This window comes from Poecilia reticulata, linkage group LG2 (genome assembly GCF_000633615.1).
Source record: "Poecilia reticulata strain Guanapo linkage group LG2, Guppy_female_1.0+MT, whole genome shotgun sequence".
Classification (NCBI taxonomy): domain Eukaryota; kingdom Metazoa; phylum Chordata; class Actinopteri; order Cyprinodontiformes; family Poeciliidae; genus Poecilia; species Poecilia reticulata.
Window position 1 is genome coordinate 7,349,227 of NC_024332.1, and position 25,774 is coordinate 7,375,000.

At 38.0% G+C, this 25,774-nt stretch overlaps 1 protein-coding gene across 11 annotated transcripts in view; it reads left to right on the forward strand.

The window, feature by feature from the left end:
• Positions 1 to 1,705: 1,705 nt before the first annotated feature.
• Positions 1,706 to 25,774, forward strand: part of dmd (dystrophin) — a 90,417-nt gene continuing 66,348 nt past the window's right edge. For 9 of the 11 annotated variants that reach the window (XM_008424684.1, XM_008424691.1, XM_008424677.1 and 6 more), the window contains exons 1-20: positions 1,706 to 1,822; positions 3,150 to 3,251; positions 6,028 to 6,135; positions 6,218 to 6,397; positions 7,233 to 7,402; positions 7,479 to 7,514; positions 8,081 to 8,204; positions 9,239 to 9,317; positions 10,178 to 10,290; positions 10,774 to 10,902; positions 11,091 to 11,099; positions 13,477 to 13,669; positions 14,336 to 14,481; positions 21,154 to 21,254; positions 21,480 to 21,591; positions 21,687 to 21,800; positions 21,889 to 22,044; positions 22,130 to 22,300; positions 24,411 to 24,593; positions 24,969 to 25,103. In XM_008424684.1, coding sequence (XP_008422906.1) covers positions 1,757 to 1,822; positions 3,150 to 3,251; positions 6,028 to 6,135; positions 6,218 to 6,397; positions 7,233 to 7,402; positions 7,479 to 7,514; positions 8,081 to 8,204; positions 9,239 to 9,317; positions 10,178 to 10,290; positions 10,774 to 10,902; positions 11,091 to 11,099; positions 13,477 to 13,669; positions 14,336 to 14,481; positions 21,154 to 21,254; positions 21,480 to 21,591; positions 21,687 to 21,800; positions 21,889 to 22,044; positions 22,130 to 22,300; positions 24,411 to 24,593; positions 24,969 to 25,103 — 2,427 coding nt within the window. In that variant the 5' untranslated portion in view covers positions 1,706 to 1,756. The remainder of the gene's footprint in view (positions 1,823 to 3,149; positions 3,252 to 6,027; positions 6,136 to 6,217; positions 6,398 to 7,232; positions 7,403 to 7,478; positions 7,515 to 8,080; positions 8,205 to 9,238; positions 9,318 to 10,177; positions 10,291 to 10,773; positions 10,903 to 11,090; positions 11,100 to 13,476; positions 13,670 to 14,335; positions 14,482 to 21,153; positions 21,255 to 21,479; positions 21,592 to 21,686; positions 21,801 to 21,888; positions 22,045 to 22,129; positions 22,301 to 24,410; positions 24,594 to 24,968; positions 25,104 to 25,774) is intronic. The other 2 variants (XM_008424654.1, XM_008424671.1) reach the window with 2 other exon arrangements.

Below are 25,774 nucleotides of genomic sequence, written 5' to 3' on the forward strand. Positions count from 1 at the left end.
AAGTGTGTACTGCAGCTTTAATAAAGTTGCTGACTGTTGTTGATTATAAGCTTGAGAAATGAGAAATGCATCTGACTTAAAGATATTGTAAGATATTAGGAAATATTCTTATGTTTCTATTAATAACAGACATGGACCCACGATAACATGTAGTCCGTTGTGCTGGTAGCTAATATTTCCATCTCAGGAATGAGGTTTCTGGCTTCTGGCATTGAAACTATTTGGTTGTAATTTCTTAATGACTTCCTGACCTTCTCTGTTAGGCTGAACAAAAAACAAAAACAAATGTAAGGAATATTACAGACACARGGAGCCTTAGAGAATAATTATCCAACACTTGGAGACCAGACATGGTGGTATTCATGCTGCATAGCAGCGACAATACATCTGCAAAATACTATGCCTGTATATTTTGAACAGTAGGACCTCACTGCTGTCCACTTTGTTTATTCCAGTAAAGAGCAGTAAGGCTGGACTGTTTCACTCCTTGTCTTTCTTCTGCGTTACCTACCTCGTTTTTCTTGGCTCTACTCTAATTTAAAGATCAAATGGTTGGCCAAATTATTTTTTCATCACAGAACTCTGTTTGCTTTTTAATTTGACTGTGATTTTTAGGGTTCAGAACCGTTCCAGCAGGGGCTCTCGGCTGCTCGTATTTTCACTTTGTTAAAAGCGGCYGTGCTTTTTWAAAAAAAGTTCCATCATCTCCGCTCTAATCGCAGTGTGAGGCTGAGCTCTCCAGCTGTGTCAAATGGATTTATCTGCCGCTTTCACATACCTTTTGAAACCTATGCTTCAAATTAGCCTTCTGTGTGTAGAAGCGGTTGGTATTAAACTATCACTTAATATACATTTTTCCATATTTTTTTCTTTTCAAAGGATGAAAACAAATCCTTTGATTTTGTACTAATTGTGAAATAACAGCAGTCAAGTTGAAAAGGACAATTACTCAATGTCATTAGATATTAAATTTACTGCTTAGTGCAACACAATGTTCTTTAGCTTTAGGTTGTGAATCTAAGTGAGATTTACTTGTTGACAGAAGGATCATTAAATGATTTTGTTTTGCCTTGGAGAGGTATTAGCTAAACATTTAATTCAGCTTTTAGGTAGATATGATATAAGAGGCAAACTAAAGTCAACGTGTAACATAAACCAAACAAATTTGTTGCAGCTTTTGTAAAGAAATAAGGTTAAGAGCTATTAAAGATATTTTTATGCCTGCTCCCTACTGAACGGCTGCTGATCCTCAGGGCTGTTGGTTCACCTTCTTACGTCTAAAAATCAATAATTATTTCCTGTATATGTCATATAACTATCATACCGGATTGTTGTTTCTGCACTAACCTGCTTGCTGTTTTAAGTTCCACCCTGTGCATAAATGCATCATTCCCATCTGCAAATTTAATAAGATTTCACTCATGTGTGGATGGAAAGTTATGTGTTAGCAGCGGAAACAGCAAGAGACTAAACACACATCCCTGAGGCACCCCGGTGCTTAGCATGACAGGTTTGTTTTTGTCTGCTAATGACATGTTTTTTGATCATCTGAAACATTCAACTGTGTCAGCATTGCAGAATAGTGGAAAACTGCAAAGGCGCAAAATACATTCGCTGCTCTGTAACTCTTCTCAGATGAAAAATGGAGCATTATAAAGCCTTGTATTCCATTTTCCATGTGTGTTTTTTGTCTGTTTTGAAGCTCCTCCAGGAGGACCTGGAGCTGGAGCAGGTGAGGGTGAATTCTCTGACCCACATGGTGGTGGTTGTCGACGAGAACACTGGAGACAGCGCGACTGCCGCCTTGGAGAGTAAACTTCAGGCGAGTGAACGGGACTTACCAGCTGTATTTTGTTGGCTGTTTTTTTGTTTTTTACAAAAAGTAAACTTAGAAAATATTTTTAAATAGACATTGACAGCAAGATTGCAGGCTGGAGTAATGGACATTGTTGTCTATGRTAATTTTCGACACTGATGCTTCACTTCAGCGCCTTGCCATATCCTGCACAGCACAAAGAATAAGACAGGATTATGCTACAACTCCAGCCATTAATTTTCACATCAGTTTGTTGCTGTTGCTATAATTGGAGCCCGATGCCTGAGCTGAAGCACCGTCACACAGATGGCCATCTTTGTTCAGACTTGGCTTTTTCAAGCCGGTTGCTGTCAGATTTATTAAATGGGTTATTGTTGCAGCACTGTTGACTCACAGAGAAAWTATTTTGTTTTGTTGCATCTTGTTTTTGATTTTTTTTGTTTGTTGGAGTACAATCACAAAGCTTCAAGACTAGGACATACATTTGTGATGAAGTAGTTTTTGATACCATAATTCTATACTTAAATTTGAGTGTAGTGATGGACCTGAACATTCACAGACACATAAAGACAGTAACAAAGTCAGCCTTCTATCATGGGAAGAACATTTCCAGGATTAAATGACTAATGCCTCAATAAGATCTTGGCAAACTCAACCAAGCGTACTTAAATCTTCTTGCTTGTTTTGCGTCCTTAGAGTCAGAACCAAACATGGAGGAGCAGCATTCAGTTTTTATGCTCCACTAATATAGAAACAAGCTTTTCATTACTTCATTTTTTGCCTGTTATGTTTTGTCTTGTAAAGCACTTTGAACTTCTTTATTGTTGAAATTTGTAGTTCTAATAAACTACAGACACTATCAATAGTTGTACAATCTGCGTTAAGTTGAAACGCAGATGGCCTGTTTGACAAATCTAGAAATAAATTCTCTAACTTGGCCATCCGACAGCTGGATAGAAACAAAAAATGCCATTTTCTTTTGAAGTGGGATAATAAAAGTTGAGTACCAGTTTTGTAACATTTAAGTGACAAAAGAGCAGAAAAAAATGGCATCGTGTTAGAACCAGTGTTCTGCATGTCCAGTGTTTTTTTTTTAGTTTCTTTCCCCCTGTACTCAATATAAACTTTAGAGGAGCAAGAAGCAAAAATCAAACGGCATTTCTGACAGCTTAAAAAAACTCATCTGGCATGTCAAAAGTGTGAACCAATTACCTTTTGAGGCAACATGATAAAAATTTTACTCTGCCTGGGGGAAAATATCTCAAAGAGAATTTTATTCCAAATATACACTCTGATTGAAGATGTTTGCGTGTGTGTGTTTGTGTGTGTGCAGGTTCTCGGTGACCGCTGGGCAGCGATTTGCAGATGGACAGAAGAGCGCTGGATTCTGCTTCAGGAGATTCTGTTGAAATGGCAGCACTTCACTAATGAACAGGTAGGAGCACAGGTGTATGTAAGCAGCTGCAACATCATCATCGAGGCAATGTTTTCTTTTTATTACTCTGTGTAATGAGAATCAGTCAAACAAATCAATTCCAATCTCTCTTTTTTACTGACTTTTAAGGAAAAGTTAAATTTGTTGAACTGTACAGTCCTATGGTTAACATCTGTTCTGTGAATTTGTACAGAGGGGCCATATGTTTGACTGTTCTGTTCTTTATAAATCAAAAACATATCCCAGAATGAAGACACAGAGTTTATTTATAATGTAATTACTTATTTTATAGAATATCAAATAATTTCAAACTAAAAAAAATATGTAAACCAGTTGAATTTCAGTTACTTTGAAATTTACGCCTATGATGAATGTACAGACACGTCTAATAAATTAGAACACGTTTAGATGAAGCTTGCTTTGTCAGATTAAAAGTACATTTTGAAAATCATAACCATTAAGCAAGTATTAAACATACTTCTCATTAAGATCACATTTCTGTATTGAAAATGTTTTTTATTGGACTGATATGATATTCCAATCGTAAATATTTCCATTAGTGAGCAGAAAAAGCTTGAAAATGAATCTATATGATGTGTGTCATTTAGTGAATTGAGCTACTGAAATAAATGAACTTTTCAAAAATATTCTAATTTCTTTCATATAACTGTATTAGCTGTATTACAGTTATTTAAAAGAAATGTATAATGTTAATGTTGGATTTAAACTCACGTATCTAACTGAAGTCCTAAACCATTGACACCAAAATGCATGTAGATACAAGTACACAGCTTTAATCATGAGTGTTCACACTTGCAGCAATGTTTTTCTTTAATTATCATACTAACGCTAGCTGTAGGGCTGTCAAGTGTAGCTATTTTGCTAGCACATGTAGAGCTAGCAAACTACCCTTGCTAGCTCTACAAGTTGATAAACACAGTCATGTTGAACAGTGAGCTGACTGGCCATCAGGCCCACTGATATTTTTGTAAAATAGCAAAACCATCTCCCAAAATGAAATGAGAAGAACTTCTCAGTCACAAAAATTTTCATCGTGTAACCTATGAGTAGAAATGCAAAAGTAGCATAGATTTGTTTAGGATTTAACTAAGAGTGTTTTTTCTTCTTCTTACAAATAGTCTAAAAAATACTGTAGGGATTTAGGAGCACAACAACATATATTTGTGGTTGTAAACTGACGACCACAAATGTGGAAAAGTTAATACTTTTGTAAGAAAGATTCTGAATGAATGGATGCATGGAATATATTCTGTTTGTTATTATCGAGTTTTTTTATTATTATTATTCAAACCACTATTGTCTATTCAGCTTTTGGTGTGTAAGAGTGTTGCTTAAAAATGTGCATGAATTGCGTTTCCACAGAGCGATCACAGCAAGTCCAACTATTTCTGCATGCGGTGCTGCAATCATGTACCAATCCCAAACTGAATAGGCCTGGAATGACCAAATATGCATCATCTTCTGGCAAGAGCAGACTTTGTGAAGAAAATGTAAAAAAATTAATTAAGTGGGTTAAGATATCTGATTTGCTCATGTTTTGTAAGTAATAATTGCAACGTCTAAGATCACAGCGTCGGATTAAATGTGATTAACAAGTCAGAGTTAATTAAAACACAAAAATAGATTTGCATTGGAACTGCTTGCTTAATCGACTTTGTTTTCTGCCCCAGTGACTCATTTTTATCATTTAAAGTGAAATGTGCTACAGTGTAATCATTTTTTCTGTTCATTAACCCCTTAATAAAATGGCAGGTTGTTGTAAAAAATTAGGACATCTCATTATACTCCCATTAAGTTCTATGTTTAGAAATCACATCATATTATGTTTTTCATCCCTTGAAAGCAAAGGGATTTATTTGAACTTTAAGAATGTAAATGAACCTCGTTTTATTCAATAACTAGCAAAGATGTATTTAAAGATTTGACTTTGACTGAGCCTTTTTAAACTTTTTATTTTCAGCCAATTTTCTGAAATCATGTTCTGCTTAAGCTTTTTTTTTCTTTCCACACACACTTCACATTTTTGCACAAGTCCTGTCCCATACAAAGTAGGATTCATGGTGGACTGCCGTCTCTTTCTGATTGTACGGAGATGATTTTTAACGTCGGCAGCAACAGTCATCAAGAAGACGCTCTCTTTTAATACCATTRAAAACTGCTATTTTTGAGAAATGCTGAAAACATTTGACATTTGTGAAGTCGTTAGTTTGCACTACCTGCCACTTTTGCCTGTTTTCTCTGTCTAAGCTAAATTAATTTTTTTTTTAATTCAGTTTTGCCTACCAAGATTTCATAATCCTAATTTTAATTATTGTTGTTTTATTTGTTCATTTTTGCTTATTTAAAATGTCTTCCAGTTTCATGGTTATTCAATTTGTTGAAAATGGTCTCAAAATGACAATATTCTGGGTTATCACAATAATTTCTGGGACAATTTATCGTCCAGCAACATTTGTTATTGTGACAGGCCTTCAATCTTCTAGGCATTTTTATAAAATCTTACATGGTTTTGCAGATTTTATTATCATTTACATTCCTTTAATTTATCACAAAATTATTCTTAAATATCCAAATGTCCAGATATGATACGGTTATTGCGTGTCATTTTGTTCACGACTGCATCAAAAAATTGTATTTTCTCAGAACCGGTCAGCTTGTATTTATTTCTTTAATTCTTCGTACTCTTCCAATCTGTTGTTGTGCTTTGCCTTATTTAACGCCCTAATTGATCTTGGCCTGCTTTCTGTGTTGACAGTGTTTGTTTGACTCCTGGCTGACTCAAAAGGAGGAGCTGGTTCGCTCCACCAAGACCTCCAACCTCAAAGACCAAGCAGAGATAGCGGCCTGTTTGCACCGTCTGTCTGTGAGTTTTTCATACCCCGTCCCTGAACGGAATAAATACCTCCCAGACAGGCGGCATCAAATGTTTTCGTCTTTATTATCAGGCGCTGAAGGTAGAACTAGACGCCAAGCTTCCCACCATGGATAAACTGTGCTCTATGAGCCAGGATCTGTTGTTCAGTGTCAAGAACAAAGAGGTTGCCTCCAAACTGGAGGCCAGACTGGACAGCTTTGCTCAGCGATGGGACCGACTAGTCCAAAATCTGGAGTTGAACATTTCTCAGGTAGGTTGGTCAAGCTTTGTATTGGTTGATTTATTATTACACAGAGAAGCAAATGATTTATTTTTGCATTTTACACAACAGCATCAATTTACAATTTGTAAGTAAGGGTAACTATAGTTTCTAAAAGATCCTGTTTAGTTTTTTTTGACAGTATGGCCATTATTCTGACATTTCTCAAAGGCCTCCATCACTTTTTAATCCAGTATGTTCAATATCAGAGGTTGAAAGCACAAAAGTACAATAAGAACAACTTGGCTGCAGTCCATTCAGCCTTCATCTTACCTGCATAGAAAACATGTCTTCCCTTTTATTTACACCTACTCTGATTTAGTTTTCTTCTAATAAACATCSGTGACACAGGAAGCAGCTAACTGCAAGGTTTAGTCAAAACGTGCTACAGAAGCCCGAGGCTGACAAATCCATCATTTCTTCCTGTCTGCCTAGGAGCAGCACTTTCCATCCTTCCCTTGCTCCATCCTTTCCTCTTATTTTTAATCACTTGTCCATTATAATCAGTCAGATGATTAGCGTATTGACCTCTTCGGGTCGACACCTGGCTGTGAACACCTCCGTTTCCATGGCAGCATGGATGTTCCAGTAATTGTACTTAACGTTAAAAGCTCATTAGGCCGTACCTTGGCGAAACAAACATACACACAAAGACACAAATACAGGGAATTAGATCTTTCCCGTTTCTTCACCTGGCCTTTTTTTCCTCACCCTGATACAGAACAGGTTCACCCGTTTCCCCACATTCACATCTGCAGCTTCAGGTTTAACTAAAGCCACCACCGCCTGGCTTGTTTGTCCAAATAAATTCAAATTTCTCCTCCAGCTTTCCTCGGCTGTCGGCACGACCAAGCAGTCTGAGGCCACCCAATCGGTCACAGCGACCGTTACCAAGGTGACCACCAGGGAGAAGGTGTCAGCTTTGCGCCACACTCGAGAGTCGCCACCGCCTCAGAAGAAGAGACAAGTAGTGGTGGATTCTGAGCTCAGGAAAAGGTGAGTGTGTGTCCAGACTCCAGTCATCCAGCAGTGATTATCTCCAAGACATTTTCTAACTTTGTGACGTGTTCAGTGTCATGCATCCTTTTCTGCTCTCCTATCTCAGCAGGTAGGTGAATATAGTCAGGTCTGGTCCAATATTAGAAAGTAATGAGTAGATAATAAGGTATTCATCCCCTTTTACTATGTTGCCCCTAAATAAAAATCAACTTGTATGTATTTCTGCTTTGTAGCAACTAGTCCGTTGCATTCCCATTCATTTTCTTCAAACTTGTTTACATCCATATTTGATAGGGATGCACGATATTATCGGCATGGTATCGGTATCGGCCGAGATTAGCTGTGCAATTTAATATCGGACAACGGCCACTCCATCAAATTAACTCCTCCTACTCCTACTGACCCAACACCTGTAGTCTGATGTAATGTTGCTCCCAGTTGAGCCATTATGGAACCATCTTTACCCAGTTCCTGTCCGCCAGTTAAAACAGCTTCTATCTTAGTTCCACAATCTCGTCTATATTAAAGAAATCTCCTGTTTTTAAAGCTGTAAAAGGGAATAGTTCATGTAAACTCCAAACTATTTTGCGCTTCATGACACTAAAGCGGCATTTCCAGCAAATTGAACGTCTTGTTTCCGTTTTTGTCCTTCTCCCGCATGCGTTGTGCCATCAGGTTTGACGTGGACTTCACAGAGGTGCACAGCTACATGACCCGCGGCGAGGCCATCCTGCAGAGCCCCGAGTTCTCCGTGTCACGCAAAGACGGCAGCATTCAGGAGCTGCATGACAAAGTCCAGGTAAAAAAAAAAAAACAGTTTAGTGCTCAATGTGAGAATAATCCCCCACAGCGTTAGATTCTGCTGAGATCTGAGCTACTGGGAAAGCAGGACAAGGTTTTACATCTCATTTAGCAGTCGGGCCTGGAAGGACTGCTGGAGTTGTGATTATGCAACAAGACGGTGTCAAACTTTGTTTAAAAAGTGTTGGTAAAGTGTTGCCCAGTTTAGTTTAATCAATTATGCATAAAATAKACTTTTCAAASTTCTAAATTGAAACAGAAAACGAACCAGATCAGAGACAAATGGAAGCAGAAACGACAAGAAGGGTGAAAATCTTTAGGGAAGTTCAGAAGTGAGAAATGGAGGACACTGACCTCAGCTTGGATGTTTGATTTCGATCAGATTKACACATTAAAGACGGTGAACAGGTCTCGGATAAAAATGCCGATGGTATCTGACAACATCTCGTAAAAACMGCGCCCCAAATTAGCAAACCTAATGTCCCGAATAGCCAGACATTCCCTTCGTGTGTCAGCCACAGAAACAGGGGGGAACCATACTTCATGGAAGGTCTTAAAGACTCTACTTTTGTCACAAAGTGAGTTGGCACTTTATGGAGCGCAGAGTGTTAGAATGCAAGACTGTCACAACGACAATAACTGGTATAGATAAGTAAAAAACATGGCTGCTTGGTGTCTATCCACAGTYKGAAGACGATATAAAAGCATCCTGATAAAGCGGCTAATACCTCCTTTTCTTAATGCTCAGCATCCATCATGCCTGAGGAGTGAAGCAGTTTCTTAGTGATGGTACAGATACTTAGGATGGCTCAATTTGTTATCACGACAGACCTTCGTCCTCTGTGTCGGTCTGTCCTGTGAAATCCCAAGAAAAACATTGAAGTCTGTGCTTCTAAGATGAAATCTAAAATTTTGGAACCCAGCTTTTCCGCCATTAATTACAGCCACCGCTCTGATGTCGAGCCAGTCAGCATCTCTCTGTTGTTCTGCTGTCGASCTCGTCTCTCTCCTCCTCCGCTCTGTTTGCCACAGGCCATAGACCGAGAGCGGCCGGAGAAGTACAGGAAGCTCCAGGAGGCGACGCGCACGGCGCAGACGCTCGTCGAGCAGGGTACCCGCACACTCTCACACATGCATGCACACCCGCCCCGTCTGTCCCCATGGCAACGCCTCCACCTGTCCCACCCTTCCCACTCGTCTCCATAGAAACACCAACGGAGAAACACACAGCAAGAGGGGACAGAGATTGATTTTTTTGTGTCCTCACCTCTGTCCTTGTGTAATTGTTGGTGTCCCCGAAAGCAGAGATCTCAATTTATAGTCGCCTCTCATTCCAACAGTCTGCCAGGCCAAAATAACACTTTTAAAAGTCTTTCCCCTCCTCCYCCAAGCTGTTTTCCTTTCCAAAAACAAATCTAAACCAGAATAGCCAAAAGAATTGCAATCCGAAATTTTGATTAGTTCGACATAGAGGTGGATGCTTATTGTATCGCTTATCATTTAAATAAGTTAAACTATCATAAATTTCTGCATGGTGAGAGTTTTGATTTATCACCGTCACAATAAATTCCATCTAACTGTRTTTGAAAATCCGCAAAACTGTCCATATTGTCAGGACTGATAGTTTTTACTTTCCTCAAATGTTTGTTCAGTGAAAGTATTAATAAGTACCAATAAATCTGAAAATCTCACATCACACTTCTTAATGTGACTGGTGTCTTTAAGAAGCACATTAGAAAAATGGGAATGTTTTTCAAAAGCATTATTTGTATTTGTGGGGCTAAAATTGGTGCGACACGCAGTCACAGTCAGACAGTTACCTAAAAAAAAGACTTAAATAGGTTTTATTGTCACGTAAATAGTTACAATAATAATCCCATCAATTGTATTCGGACTGAAATTAGAATCGGACTTCCTGTTGTGAGTTTTCCCATGTAAACATTCCTAAACTCTGCACCCGGCCACCTGCAGAGGGGAGCCGAGCCGAYGACATCGCTCAGGCAGCAGAGCAGCTGAACCAGCGCTGGGCGGGATTCTGCGTCCTGCTGGCCGACCGGCTCACATGGCTGGCCTACCAAACAAAGGTACCGAACAACTACAAATTAGGACATGATGGAAATAATGTTTTTATTAGCTTGTGAAATCATTTTACATGCAAAGTCAGGGTTTCCCCCAGTGTATAATAAGCCTGGCAGGCCACCAGGCTTTACTTGTGAACCCACCAGGCTTAACATTGCTTATTTATTTAAGATTTTTTATATATGTTTGCGTTTCTTAAGTTTATAGGTGGTGTTCAGATATTAATCTTCCAATAACACATAATTATCAAGCGATATTTTCAAATTTCTTTTCAACTTTAAACATTTTTTAAACTCAAAAACACTGGAGGAATGACTGGCCTCACACCCCAACCACCGGACTTAGCAAGTTTTCTGGGGGAAACCTTGAAAGTAATAAACAACACTGTATTAAAAGTGAWTTTTTTTRATGCAGTGTTTATGTTAAACACATGGAAATAGARGTCAGTTTTATCTAAATGGTGTTTTTGGGKTTTTTTTGTTCTGCAGGTTTTGGCCTTTTACAGCTTGTACGAGCAGTGTGAGCAGGCAGTGGACAGCAGTGAGAACTGGCTCAAAGTGCAGGCACCTCCAGCGTCGGAGCCAGAACCTCTCAAAGTGCAACTGGACCGATGTCGGGTGAGCGAGGCGACAAGAGAGTCCWACTCAGACACTTTTCAGCCAGCAAATAATACAAAGTTAATCTCACCCCACACTACAACAGCATTATCGATCTCTCTGTCTACTTTCTACATTTTTTTTCTTGTTCCTTTATCTTTTTTTACCTGTTTGATTTTTTTCCCTCCCCCCCATGCACCTTGTCACAGCTTTATTTTGTAAGTACTTCACTATCCACTCATTCTCTTTGRCTTAGAAAACATATTTTTTCTGCTTTGTAGATCCTTTCGGAACAACTGCATTGCAAAAACACAAAATCCTCTTGAGTAATTTTGGTCTAGTTCCCCGGTGCGAATATCAAACTAACTTACAAATAACTTCCCAGCAAGATATAGGAGTTTGTTTCAAGTCAATAACCTTAATATTAAAGAAAAAGTGCTACTTTCATTGGCAGGTTATTTAACTTCTAAGACATTTTTCCCCATGTTGTAAATGAAATAATCTGCCAATTGATAGTCAATATTAAAAAATCCCTGACTCTTGGCACGCTTGCTGTAAAGTTACTTCTGAGTTAATTTTACCTTATTTCGAGTGCACTAACAGATTTACATTAGACCAAAAGTGCTCTAAGATTTTTTTTTGTTTTTGCAGTGTGAAAAACCACAGCAATGTTTAAAAACAGAAATGCTTGTAAAGTTAGCTTCCGTATAGCTCCAGCTGCTGAAATTACAAATATTAGCTCKTTTATTTTGTATTTTACGAAATAAAAGAGCTAATTTGGAAAACATTTAGAGCATCTGGCTGAAGAGATCATGTTGAGAAGAATCGACTTTTTTTTGTGGAAGGTTTTTCCTCTCCCTACAAACTTAAATGTGAGTCTAATGGCCAAAAGTTACAAGAAGTGTAACCTTATCAACAACGGAGGCAGACAAACTTTTTACGTACCAGCTTGATTATGTTTTGAATAATTAAACTAAGCGAATGAATTTGATGTCAGGGAAAGAGTGTTTATTTCTTTATTGCTGTATTGAATCACCTTTCTGTTAATTACACTGTTAGATGCTCGTAAGCTGAGGATACTGATTGTTGCAGTTTTACAAGAGGAATTGATGTTTGTTGTTGCTGGATACAAGATTTGAGCTGCTCAGGGGTTTCATAATGTTCATGAYTCGATTCACCGAGGCACAGGGAAGCTGCACTAAACCCCTTGTCGCTTTATTGATCACAGTGTAGTGAAGTGTTCTTATGCAGTGTCACAAAATGTCAACCTGCACTGGCTAAACTCAGATTTTTGTTTTTATATTGATTTCTATATYGATTTTTTTGTTTTTTTTACTTGTTTATTTATTCTTGTTTTTCCTCCAACAACGAGATCTTCTAATGGATGCACAGTGTGTCAGTGCACAGAATATTACTGTAAAAATACAAAAAAATGACAAAAAGTTGATMATCGCTAKTAGAGCTGAAAYGATTAATCGGATTAATCGTGAAGAATCGATTACTAAAATAATCGTCAGCAAATTCAGTAACTGATTAATCATTAATTGGAGTATACAGACTTAAAAAATGTAATTTGCTGAAAGAACAACACCAATAGTAATTAAGCCAAAACTGTAAAAAAAATAAATAAAAATTATTCATTTTGCATTTGAGATGTTCTACCTGTAGCAATTAAATGGCCTAGTTTTACCTTCACTTGGTTCAAATACAGTAAGAAAATTCATTATTTTTGATACCCAATTATTAATCAGTTAATAGAAAAAAAAATCACTGTATTTGCTCCGATCAAGCGTTCACTAAAACGCTTAATTGTTGTTTAATTTTAGGCAGTAAAATGTATTTTTTCTTAATTTAAAAATGGATAAAATTATTTATTTTCATCTTTAAATGTATTTCTAATATTGTGTAAAAAAAAAATAAAAGCTTAAGTGATGAAATAAAAAATCTGCAGAATATGCTGATATTTTTATCCACTTAATTGATTAATCGTCAGGATACTTGATTACTATAATAATCGTTAGTTGCATGTTCTAACACAGAAAACAGTTCTTAATGTTGGTAGATACATTTTTTAAACCTTGTAAAAGTGGTTTAGAATCCAGTTCAGTCCTTATTCATACTCTTAAAATACTTCTAAAGCAGAAGATAAATGTAACATTGTTATCAGCTAACGGTTAGCATGTTGTGGAGTTCTTATAGTGCCTACAACTCTTTCAGCTGCGCTACAGGGAATGTTTATTAGTCGGCTTCATCAAAACAGTTTTAAGCTACTTCTTTTGTTACAGCAAAAATAAAAGCTTCAAACATAAATGTGACRATTTGTCAAGCTAAAGCTCATATTCTTATCTAGTGTTCTTAAATGTAGCATATGTAGCTCACCAGATGTAGACAGTTGCAGCCAGATAGTGGTTTCTTCACAAAAAAAATTTAAAATAAAATCTTTAAGCTGTGCAAGCTTATTAAACCTCTAGACCTGATGTTTGAAGGATTTARTATTGTTGGGCATTGAAAGTTAAAATACAGAACTTTACAAGATCCAACAATGTTCAGGTTTTTGGCTTAAATCTCCTCCACTTTCCTCTGTTGTGTCACCAGGAGGAGATAGCTCGCCTGTCCTCCCTCCAGCCCCAGGTTGACCTCCTGGAAAAGCGTCTGAATGAACTGAAAGACGAAAAGGAAGGCGAGGAGGACCCRTCCGCCTTTCTGGATGCCGACATCACTGCCTTCAAAGAACACTACCACAAGGTGCTGGAGGATCTGCRGGCCAGAGAGAGGCAGCTCCAGCTGGGTGAGAACGGAAAGATGGTTGTTAGTCACAACTTGTAGGTGAGCTGTAGAAACTGCTTTTAATCAATAACTCATGTACATAGTTGTCAGCAGCTATGTTTCCATTACAAGTTTGCGCAAAACTTTGTCAATATCCTCCCATCACTTCCTGTCATCTTCTTCTCGGTGGTTTGCGYCAGCGGCAACATCCGGTTGTTGACCATGTGAAGCTAAATACATGAGTTCTGATACAGCCACATCCCAGCGCTAAACGTTTTTTACCGAAAAACGAGTTTTCCTTTGAGCAAATTCATTTTCAAAATGCCAAATTGTAACTACATGGTCAATGGAAACGCAACTATAGTTGAGAAACAAAGGGAGACTGTTTTGATTGATCAACTAACTGATTCTAACTGCCCGATTGTGTTTGTATTGGCTTATTGTCAGATTGGCTTTGGAGACACAATGAAACAATAAAAAGGGCAGGAGTCCTTTTTGGCCTCTTAAAATGTTCTCGACAGCAACGACTCGATGCAGTTTAAACAGACGTAGCATCTGCTTTTGTCCTGTAACGATTTTCAACCAAACATTTGATTAAAAACACCCAGAAGATGGAAGACTGCGTGAGCCTTTTCTGTTTACAAGCCTTGACTACCTTTTCAGCCTCTCTCTTCTTTTCTGCCTTCAGTTTTGGAAAGCTTGCCCCCAGCTCGATATAAAGAGACCATATCTGCATTGTTGGCATGGTTACAGCAGTGCGAAGCCAAACTTTCCATCCCATCAACAGCTGTTACAGAGTATCCCATTATGGAGCAGAGACTCAAGGATCTTCAGGTACTCTGCACACACCAAGACAATATGAAAAAAAAAACTCAAAGGAGTTTAGCTTTTTGATGCGGCCATTTTAGTAATGACTGAAATTAAAGTAAGAAAATAATAAGAAAGACATTTCTGTCTAGCCGTTGTGCCCAGGACTTAATGTTCCACTTCAGAACTTTACAGACATTCATCAGAATCATGAAAAACATAAATTTGGGGCTTTTAGTGCTATAAAGTTCCTTTTTCCAAAGTTTAAAGTTAAACTTTTTATCAGAATTCTGATATTTGTTTTGTTTTGTTTTGTTTTTTTAAATATCTGAATCATTTATGATCCTATCAAAAAAGTCTGTTGCGTACTGTTAGCAGGGTTTAAATTAGCATCCGCCGCTAGTCAGATTCATTTAAATTTGATCATGCTCTAGCCAAAGTGTTGGGTTTACATTGTTTACTGCGCTTTGTTTACTATTCTGCCTTTTTGACCACAAAACAATATGTTAAGAWGCAAAGAAAACATGCTACAAGTAGAATGTCGTTTCTGGTGTAAAAGTTGTGGCTCGGGGGCCATTTTTGGCCGCTGAAGTAAATTTGTTCGTCCCCTGACCTCAAGTGCAGCATGGTAAAAATTTGGCCAGCAAAATAAAAAACAATTACTAACCCCAAAAAATATTTTTTCTTCATAACTCAACAGTACTTTTTAATGTTTTAGATCTGTAATAATATACAGATTTAATAACAGTTTGTTTATTGTTGAGCAGCTAAAACAAACACAAAAGAATCACAATAAACTAATTTTTTTGCATTTTTTATTTAGTACATTTTGCAACTTGCCGTCTTAATTCATCCCTCAACAAAGATCCTGAGAAGAGCAAGATGCTTGTTTACCTGAGGCTCTTTTGTAGCCGGAGTTCTTTGGAAAAGAAATAAACTTTGATTATTTTAGGTTGTTTTTCAGAGTCAAATCTTTAAGAATATAAAAATATGTTTTTAAACTACAAATTGTAAATGTAGTGTGTCTGTTGAGCTCACATCCATACACTGGATAATATCTTCTTTTTTTATGATCAGAATACCTGAAGTTGCATCAGATTTTTTTGAGTTTGTCAAATTAATCACCTTACATTTGGTTTGTTTTTCAATTAAAATGTARCATTTTTAATGATTAACCTTCAGGTGATGAGTTGATTAATCTATATGACTGAATAATAATGATAATGATGACAGACAGTTTATGTCCATTTCCCATCCCTAAAAAAAACCCAACATGGGGTGGAAGCCTGTAATCACYTTTTTACTATAAGTAGTAACATTTTATTGCCAGCGGTGATGGCAAACAACCAAGGCAGCCAGCGTGTAAAAAGATCCTTCCTGTTGCACTTGAAAGTAGCAGGCAGAGGAGAGCATGGCGGCCATGCATCATTAGCCGAAAGCTTGATTTAAGCCTCCGACCTTGACAGGAAACTGTGTGTATCTGACACAACAGGACGTTATCTGTAAGTTCATTATGGTGATTGTTAGGGGTGATGGATGGATTTTCAGCTCGCTTTAAAGAATGAGGGAAACGGGAATGAATGGAAAGATGAAAGTTTCAGCTTTTTAAAATGCTGAGATGCAACCAGAAACGTCTGGTTGAGGATCTCCGCGCTCAGGCATTTTAGGATTAAATGAGAAGCATCTAAATTGTTCCTTTTCTCCCAAATAAATGCAAATTTTGTTTCAGCAGTGCTAAGTGAAAATAAGGCAACCATTTACTGGAAACGCTTTGCTAAGTGTTTTTTTATTTTCCTCCAAATTATTCTTTTAATTACTAAAAAGAAGTTGCTATTTTCACTCTTGTCTCGTAATTAAAATACCTGGATGAAACTTTCTGAACAGCCAGTTTTTGTACCAATGAGGTTTAGTGGTTTGCTGCATTAAAAGACCGTCTCCATGACAAATGTTCGTAAAACGTTGCCAGTATTCCGCTAATATATAAGAAAAGAAAACAATTTTGGAATTTTAAGTTTCCATCAAAGAAGAAASGCAATTAAAATCACAGATGAATATGAGTGTTTACTCAATAAGTCATTAAAAATGATCCGCTAACTACTTCCTGTTGTCATCTTCTTTATGKGTATGRCCAAAACAAAAAACAAAAAAAAACCTCATCTGTCAGGCTAAACGTTTTATCAAAAAATTTGTAGATTTTTTTTTTTGTTATTTGATGTATTACCTTTAAGCAAATTTTAATGTAAACTGTAAAATAGTAGTAATATAGAAACTTATTTCTGTATTTTATATGTTTTTAATTTTCATTAGCTGTAGCAATAAAAATTTGCATAAAGAAGCATTTTTATGTRCAATTTGATTTTTATGCTGCGATAAAAATCAGTATTTTTATCRCAGCATGAAAACTACGTCAGCCTTGACACAAAACCCGGCAGAGTAATTTAATTCAGAACTTGTGTGTTTGTGAAGCCCAAACACCATCTTTGAGACAAAAGCAGAAATCATCTTATGAAATTAGTTTCTTGTTTTTAGTTTGTATTTTATCAGTCAAAAAGAAAATAGAAAAATAAATCTACTTACTATGCAAACAGTCGTCCGGATTCACACGCCATTCATTATGCGTACCTGAGAGAGGGGAATTATTTATGTGTGCGTGTGTGTGCATGTGTGTGTGTGTGCGTGCGTGCTGTTGTTTTGCTTAGGCCCTTCTTTTGGTAAAAACCAATTACCTTGTTTGGACCTGAAGACTTTGTTGGAATCAAAAAGTTATTTTTTTAGTATTTACTTGGGTGATGCATCAGAAATGAACACAAACCTCTTAACTGTAAGTTCTCCAATGTTTTGTTCAGGTTCTACAAAATAAAGTAAAAAATCAAACAAAAACACCCTCTATAAGGCTGGCTTTTTAACTAGGGTGTGTGTGTGTGTGTGGGTATGGGGGTGGGCATGTGTGTGTGTGGGCATGTGTGTGTGTGTGTGTGTGTGGGTGGGTGGGTGCGTGTGTGTGTGTGTGTGTGTGTGTGGGTGTGTGTGTGTGTGTGTATGTGTTTCTACCACAACCCTGTAATTACAGGAGGCAGATGAGCAAAATCCCACTGGAGCGAGTTGCTGTCTTGGTTTATCTCTATATCTACCTAGAAACACACCCACACACACACATGCCCACACACACACATGCCCACCCCCATACCCACACACACACGTTCACACAAGGGTGAGAAAGTCTTTACAATCCCAATTTTCATGCACGAAAGAACATTTTGTGACCCATCACATAACAATAATCTATATTTGCTTTCAAAAGGATACATTTTTCATATTAGTCGCATTGATTTTTTTAATATTTCAAATGAAGTGAAGATTACATTGTTGTTGCAAGTGTGTGTGTGCGTGTGTGCGTGAGTCTGCATGCGTGTGTGTGTGCGTCTGCGTGTGTGTGTATGTCGGCTAAATTTGATAGCAGCCTTTTACTGTAGCCTGATCTTAATTAGAGTAGCAGATAATAATTAGAGATTCATCCTGCATGCTGATGAGCTTTTGTTTATTCGGTCCAACTGTTTCTCCTCTCGTAGCCTATAGCTGTCATTATATGGGAAATAAATGAGTTTTTCCTCAGGTAGGAGATCTTATTTTTATTCCCACACCTTTTTTTTCTTTAAGAAAATATAGATTAAAGACGCCAGCTGAGATAAGTGAAAGCATGATCCGGATGGATTATGACACAGTGAATCCACAGCTCCTTAAAGGATTTATCACTTCCATAATTCAGTCATTAGACTCAACAGCATCCACTTTCACAAGACATTTTTTATTTTTTATTTTTGCAGTGCAGGGATGTAAACAGGAAGAGGGGATAAATGACTTTGAGTTGATGTTCATTAAATCTGCAGATAGTTTCCCCCTGTTGTTCAGTACAAATGAATTTCACAATGCGAACTTGGTTAGAGAAAAGAAATTGACTTGAGACACGACATTCACAAAATATTCCGCTCTTGTGAAASGGGATTATTGAACTGCGTGACATAACTTTATGAGAGATGTTATCTGATTTGATTTTGTGGTGATGCTTAAATATGTCCGGGACAAACTGAAGGTCTGCATTGTGATGCTGATGAAGATTTTTCAGGAACTTAGTTTAAAAAAAGTAATCTCTGGATCTCTGCTGCTTGCCAGCGGTCATATCAGGTGAACTGTGGYTCTTAGACAATTGTTAGATTGTTAAAAGTGAACACTAGAATCTTCAAAAAACTCAGCCAGGCCACAGTCTATTTGAAAAAACGCTCTGCAGCTCAGGACACGGCTTTCTACGAGTCATAAGGACCAAAAGGTTTCTTCAGGAATAAGATAATGTTCCTTATTGGGTTTTTCAGAAGAATGTCTATTTGGGGATAACTGTTAGCCAAAGGTTAGCTTACAGCCTTCCAACTAAATCTTGAAAAGGAAGAAAAGGAATAGCAAACTCTTCCTGTAATTTATCATCTAGTGTGCTTTTCCACACTACTGTGTAATCTTACCAACCATTTTATGACTTGTTTCAGGTCAGACTTCCTTTTTTACCTTCAGAAACGCCTTGACTGCTCATGACAAAGACTCAGTGAGTTGTCATTTGGGTCAGCCAGAACAAAATTTACCCATAAAATAACACCAGCAGCTTGAACTCTTTGTACAAGGCAGGATGGATGCATGCTTTTATCTCCACCATTTACCCACAAATGTCAACTTTATTCATATAATTGACATTTTAATACAATAAAGCCAGCATTGTATTAAAAATCCAGCAATGAAATTGAGTGAGGCCRAGTTGCAAATGATGAAGACTGCACAATGGTAAGTGCTCTTGTCCAGAGGGTTACAGTAGTTACAAAAGCAAAAACAAACAAGATTACAGCTAGCTAACCTCTCCGGTATTCACGCGGGTTAGCTGAAATAGTTCAAACACCAAATATGCATTGATACGCAGTCTTATCACTACCACAGAAGCTAACATCTACAGTTTTCCTTCTCTTGTATTAGTACCCRACCCTGACAGCCAATCAGTGTTGTTATTGGCTGCTTTGCAAACACCAACCAATGGTGTCCCAAGTAGAGTTGCACCTGGGTATTAAGCTTCACAAGCTGCATTTTCTTTTCAATATTTTAAATATGCGCTACAAAAATAAAAGTAAATTGGGACATTTTCCAGCACTAATTTGAGATTATCTTCCAAAATTAAATTAAATTCAGTTTATGTATGTAGCGTCAATTAACAACAAATGTCGTCTCAAAATCTGCTAACGTGATTCCTCGAACACTGAACCGCCAATAGTTGGGGATCCCTTCTGCTTCTGTTTTAAATTAATTAAAGTGAAGGAGATTTTAATTCATCCAKACAAAACAAACATGAATTACCACCTCCCACCCTTATGGGTCAGTAGATCTGAATATAACTGGCAATGCAGTAGTTATGTCYAATAAAACCTGAACCCAAAGGCGACATGCATGATGAAAATGACACAGGGCCTAAAATGGAGCCTTGTAGAACTCCACATGCTTTTTGTTGTTGAGAATCTGAGGCCTGTGGCTGTTTAATAARGCAAAATTAGAGAGATTGTTTGACTTTTTATTCTTKAAAGCTTTTTGATAATTTAATCAGCAGTTCTTTTTAGAATCCCTAGAGGAACATGTCGTTATTTTCCATTTTCGCTCAGCTCAACTAGAATCGTGACTCGGTGCACAAATGGATTGTTGCGATTAGACTCGACTGGAGCCGTAGTGACCAAATTATCTGTGCAGGTAAACGTAGAAGTCAGCTTCTCAACACCCGGGTTGAAACCAGCATCCAATCATTAAAAGCAGTGGTGAACTGTGAGGCAGTACAGTGAATTTATCTGACAAGAATGATGTGACTGAGGAACAGTTTTCACTGAAGAGAGGGAATCTRTAAATACAACAAGGAAATGATCTAAAATACCTGTTTGACAGATTTCATGAAAAGGCCGAGAAAGTCAATCGGATGCTCTTTGAGAATGGTTTGGAGAGGTTCCCCTTTAGCTCCAACATGACTGAACGCCAGTGCACAAAATGTGTTTGATGATTTTCATGCAAAAACAGTTAAAATCTTCCAAAAATATACTCCTAAGCATTGTAGACTACCTTCCAAGAAGAGTTAAAACTGTTGTAGCTGCAAAGGGTGGACCTAGGCTGTATTAAATAAAAAGACAAGTGACTCAATACTTTGGGCAATTAGCGTATTTTACAGATGTTTTTATTTAACATTTTTGATGGTGAATTAATGGTTGAGTAAATTCTTTATGTTTGAACCACATAATATAAAATTACTTCATGGAAATGCAAGCGTGTGTCTAAGTTCTCTACATTTCAGGCAAAATCATTTGGGGAGGAATTTCAAATAGTTCCATAATGCAAGCCGAGAAAAATTAAAGTAGCTATATTTCTCAGTTCTGTAGTGCAGACACTAGAAATTGTACTTTACCAAGAACCTAATGTGGCGTGCTTTTTCCAATACTCTCTGACTCGGACTCTTTACACATTAAGRTATCTGTGTGTTTGACACCATCTCAAAACTGGGCCCAGATTTCCCTCTGTGTGTTTATCACCRCAAAGCAAAATGTCTTCCCACAGACAGGCCTCTTCACACMTTATTTTCTTGTTCATTCCTTTGTCTTCTCGGTMTCATGTTGTCCATCTCCGCCTCCCTCTCAGGCTCTCCAGGCGGCCCTGGCTGAACACCAGGGCGAGGTCGACTACTTGACTTCAGCCGTTGAGCAGGTCTTTCAGAAAGCTCCACCAGAYATCAGCCAAAAGTAAGACAAAGGAAGATCATACGTCAKTGTAATTGTAAAGGTAACAGAGACAACGGTCTCAAGCACYTTTAGTTAAAAAGTCAACATAATAAATAAAGGTGGGCAACTAAGATCCATATTGTGATGTTTAGGGRAACACAAAGACTTCAGTGACTTMAATTTTGAAAGGACACTTTGRTTGACTGACAATCTGCAATGGCTACATAAGTTTCTCTTGTGTTGAAGGTATCGCCTAGAGATAGACGCCATAATGGCCCGCTGGAGACGATTGGGCTCCATTCTGACAGACAGCGTCCAGAGAATCCAGGAGCTCATGGCCAAACTGATGCAGTTTGAGGTGAGACTCAAGAGACAGATCATGTTTTCAAGATTTGTGCACACCAAACAATGTGTGTGTCCTGCTCTCACTTCCTGTCTATTTCTCTCTGCTAGAATGACGTGAAGACTCTGAAAAAGTGGATGGCAGATGTGGATGTGTTTCTGAACGAGGAGTGGCCCGCTCTGGGAGACTCTGAGGCTCTGGAGAAACAGTTAGAGCAGTGCACAGTAAGAAAACAAGCGTCCAGGCACGATTTTTGGATCAAACTGTCTCAATCCGTAGATTCCTGTTCTTTACGCGCTGTACCTTGACTAGGCTCTAGTGAATGACATCCACACCATCCAACCCAGCGTGAACGGAATCAACGAAGTGGGTCTGTACCTCAAGAAGGACGCAGAGCCACCCTTTGCCATCCACATCCAGAAAGAACTGGACGAACTGAACATGCAGTGGGAGAATGTATGCAAACAGGTATGCAACAACAACAACCACCACACACAAAGTCGTCTTCAAATTTCTGCCATCCGGTTTGYATTCACTTTTCTTCTCTGTGTAGGCCTATGCAAAGAAGTCGGCCTTGAAAGGGGGCCTTGACAAGACCATGGCGTTGAGGAAGGAGATGCAGGAAATGCAAGAATGGATAAACCAGGCCGAGGAAGACTATCTGGAGAGAGACTTCACATACAAGACACCAGAGGAGCTGCGCAAGGCAGTCGAGGAGCTCAAGGTGTGTTTGTCAACATGTAAGATCACAAGACATGGAAATTTCAACCTTTTTGTTGTATGATAATCCATGTAAAGATTGTTTCATTGCTGATGCCGTAAAGGACTCAAGGCATGTGTCCCAAACAATCAAAAGGAAGATTAATCCGAGAGTCTTAACTTTAGCTTCTGCTGTCCATTCTTGTCTTTAAGTTTTTTTGGACTCACTTCTATGTGACTCGTGTCCAAAAGTCTTCACCTCATTCTTTGCTCACATGTAGTACACTAGCACACATCTTTTGACTATTTTTTCACCAAGCTAAAGTTTGCACTTGCTCAGTCCTCAGTAGCAGAAGATCTTGACTTTCTGGACAGTCTTGTTAGTTAACATGTAGCTAACATGTTGTGCTAGCTAACATGTTGTGTTAGCTAACATGCTGTGTTAGCTAACATCTAGCTAGCATGTTGTGTTAGCTAACATATTGTGTTAGCTAACATTTTAGCTAAGACATGACAATTATTCCAAGGACATCTGGTCCTCCCTTTAAAGCACTCAGTTCTCTATTTCGATTGAGGATTGAATTTCAAAACTTCACACGTTTGGGAAATTAATTAAATGTGCTGTTTTGCAACAACACCAATATTTTATTCATTTGTTTTGACAAAGTTTTTAATCACGTCGAATTAGAATGCATCTAATCACTCATTACAAATATTTAAAGGCAGCTTTATTTGCGTTGTCACAAATCACTTGAGCTATAGTATAAATATTTGAAGTTTATCATACAAATGTACATCGACCAAGCAAAACATTATGACCACTGACAGAATTAGTGTKTTCAKCAGGATCACCAGAGGCTAAGGCTAACTGGTGATGTTTTGGATGATAATAGACAATACTCCTAAACTGGAATAAACCGACTAAAAATAAAAAGCACTTAGTCATATTTGAAATGTTARAAATATTTCAGGCATTAGCTGGACACTAACTGAAAATAATATCTCACCAGAGGGACTTTGACTGAGCATCAGCTGGCGATGTCTTCTGAAATAATTATTTCTGTGGTAAAATGTCCCGCTCTGAACAATTTTGATAATGCTTCTGAGAGCAGCTGGAAAGTGCAAAGATGTCCAAGCGGGGAGCGAATTMAAAGAGAACAGCTTGTTCTGTTGAGAGGGGAGCAGCCTGAAGATGGGACGTTGTTGTCTAGAAGTATCAGCATGTGGCTATAAACCATCATCATGGGAAGTATAATGGGACATAAGTGGAATGTTTGGATCCTTATGTTTTGTTCTGGTCTTCAGTTGGATCTGTATACAACATGATCTGACATAAAACGAATCATAGGGTTTATAATGTGGGAAAAAAAGTAAAATGTGTTTTTCTGATTTTGTAAAGAACAATTAGCACTGGAAATTGAAGATATTTTAAGTATCCAAAAATAACAATCAAAAACAATAAATGAAAAGGAAATAAATACATAAAACAGAATATGGAAGGCATATGTAAGACTGGATGTTTGTCACAAAAAGACTTCTCCTGTGAAATCCCTCTCCACCTTGACTTCTATTGACTCCCCGGCTCTGATGGACTCTCCCTCCTCTTTGTCTCTCCCTCCCTGACTGTGAATAATTCAGGGCTGATGACGCCTCCAGGCTGCCGGGCTTTTATTGTTGAAATCCTTCTCTCACTACGTCTTCCATCCTATTYGTCAGTGGCTTCGCTCTGCTCCCCGGATTCCTCAATTTTGTATCAAATTTCATCGCCTTTCCATCCACTGCCAACGTCTTTTTTTTTCTTTTTTTTCTTTTTGTTTAGCTTGCATAACTTGAATACAATAGATTTATGAATTCCCCCTGTGGCACTGTTTGCTTTGTGATATCTAACAGCCTCGGCAGAAGAAATGTCTCACCCTGCAGAGCGCAAAAGTAACAAAAAAAAAAAAAATCAGATTCAATCTCCTTAATTCCACTCATCCTTTATACTCCTACTTTCCTTTATTTGTTCTCTTTTTCTGCTTCGAACMCAACTGAGAAGTAACTCTGTATGGATACATTATATACACGTTAGTTTAGAAAACAGTCTTTCTTTTTGTGAAAATGTTTTATTTTTGATTTTTCCCTCCACTTCTCAGAGGGCGCAGGAGGAGGTCCACTCCAAGGAGCAAAAGGTCAAACTCCTGACGGACAGCGTCAACAGCTTCATTGGCAAGGCCCCGCCCACTGCCCATGATGCATTGCGCTCAGAACTGGACGTCCTGACGGCCAACTACCAGCGTTTGTGTAGCCGACTGGATGGAAAATGTAAAACTCTAGAGGTACATCATCTACCCTCATCTACTTGGCGGATTATTGGCTAATTTTGATTAAAAAGAAACATAATAAAGTCAGAATGCAGTTCAGATGAAAACGACATTTGAAATCCTTGAAAATGCTTTATTTTTGTGAAAAGTTCTTGAAAGAGAAGGAGATTCAAACTGCACAGTGCACTCTAATGTTTGATTAAAAGCCTAAATTTAGAAAGTATTGTTTACAGTTGAAACCAGATATTAAAAAATAATTTAAAAAAATCTATACTTTTTTTTTCCCCTCAAACCTTTTGACTTGCACAAGTCGTAAACAGCTCATGTCTGCTAACAGGATTCTKTTCCACGTCTCCTGACTTTCTGTGCGTGTCTGTGCGGCGTTCACAGGAGGTGTGGGCCTGTTGGTGTGAGCTGCTGTCCTACCTGGAGCAGGAGAACGCCTTCCTGGACCAGCTGGAGCAGAAACTGGACGACATAGAAAACCTGCAGGGGGGAGCGGAGGAGCTGCAGGAGGCGCTGGATGTAAGTATTACCAGAACGCACACTCACTGCTTGAGCAAGTCAAACATTAACCTTGTTTTCCACTGCATACAGTTCAAAAACTCCTAATATGTTAATGCTATTATGAGGGAGGTACAGAAATATGTACAAAAGGTAAGATCCACTTTTTATTTGACTACCAGCAGCACAAAGATGGTTCAAATTCAGAAATTGAATTTTCATTTGGTTTCATTTGCATGTATTAACTTTAAAAGGGAAGCTCAAAGTGCTGCAGGCAGAACAGAATTACAAAACACACACACTTTAAAGTGAGTTCTTTATCTTCTTACTCATTTTATTATTATTATGTGTAGATTTATATGTGAATCTACACAAAACTATCATTTTCCACATCAATCAGTCCCATATATTTATGTCAGTCTATTATTATGTTTGTGCTATAATAGTATTAATTAAAATGTATCCAAAGTGATAAATGCTTCTTAACAAACAAATGGGATAAACCCTCCACTTAATCAAGGAGATGCTTTTCACTTAAAGCCTCAGAAATGCCTCCACCGTTCTTAACCAGATAAAAATGAAAATTTTAAAAATCGTCGTAACCATGTCAAGAGTCTTATCATGAAATTCCTCGTCGCCACAGAGACGGCGTGTCCATTCAAAACGATTCAACAATCTGAATTTCTCAGCTA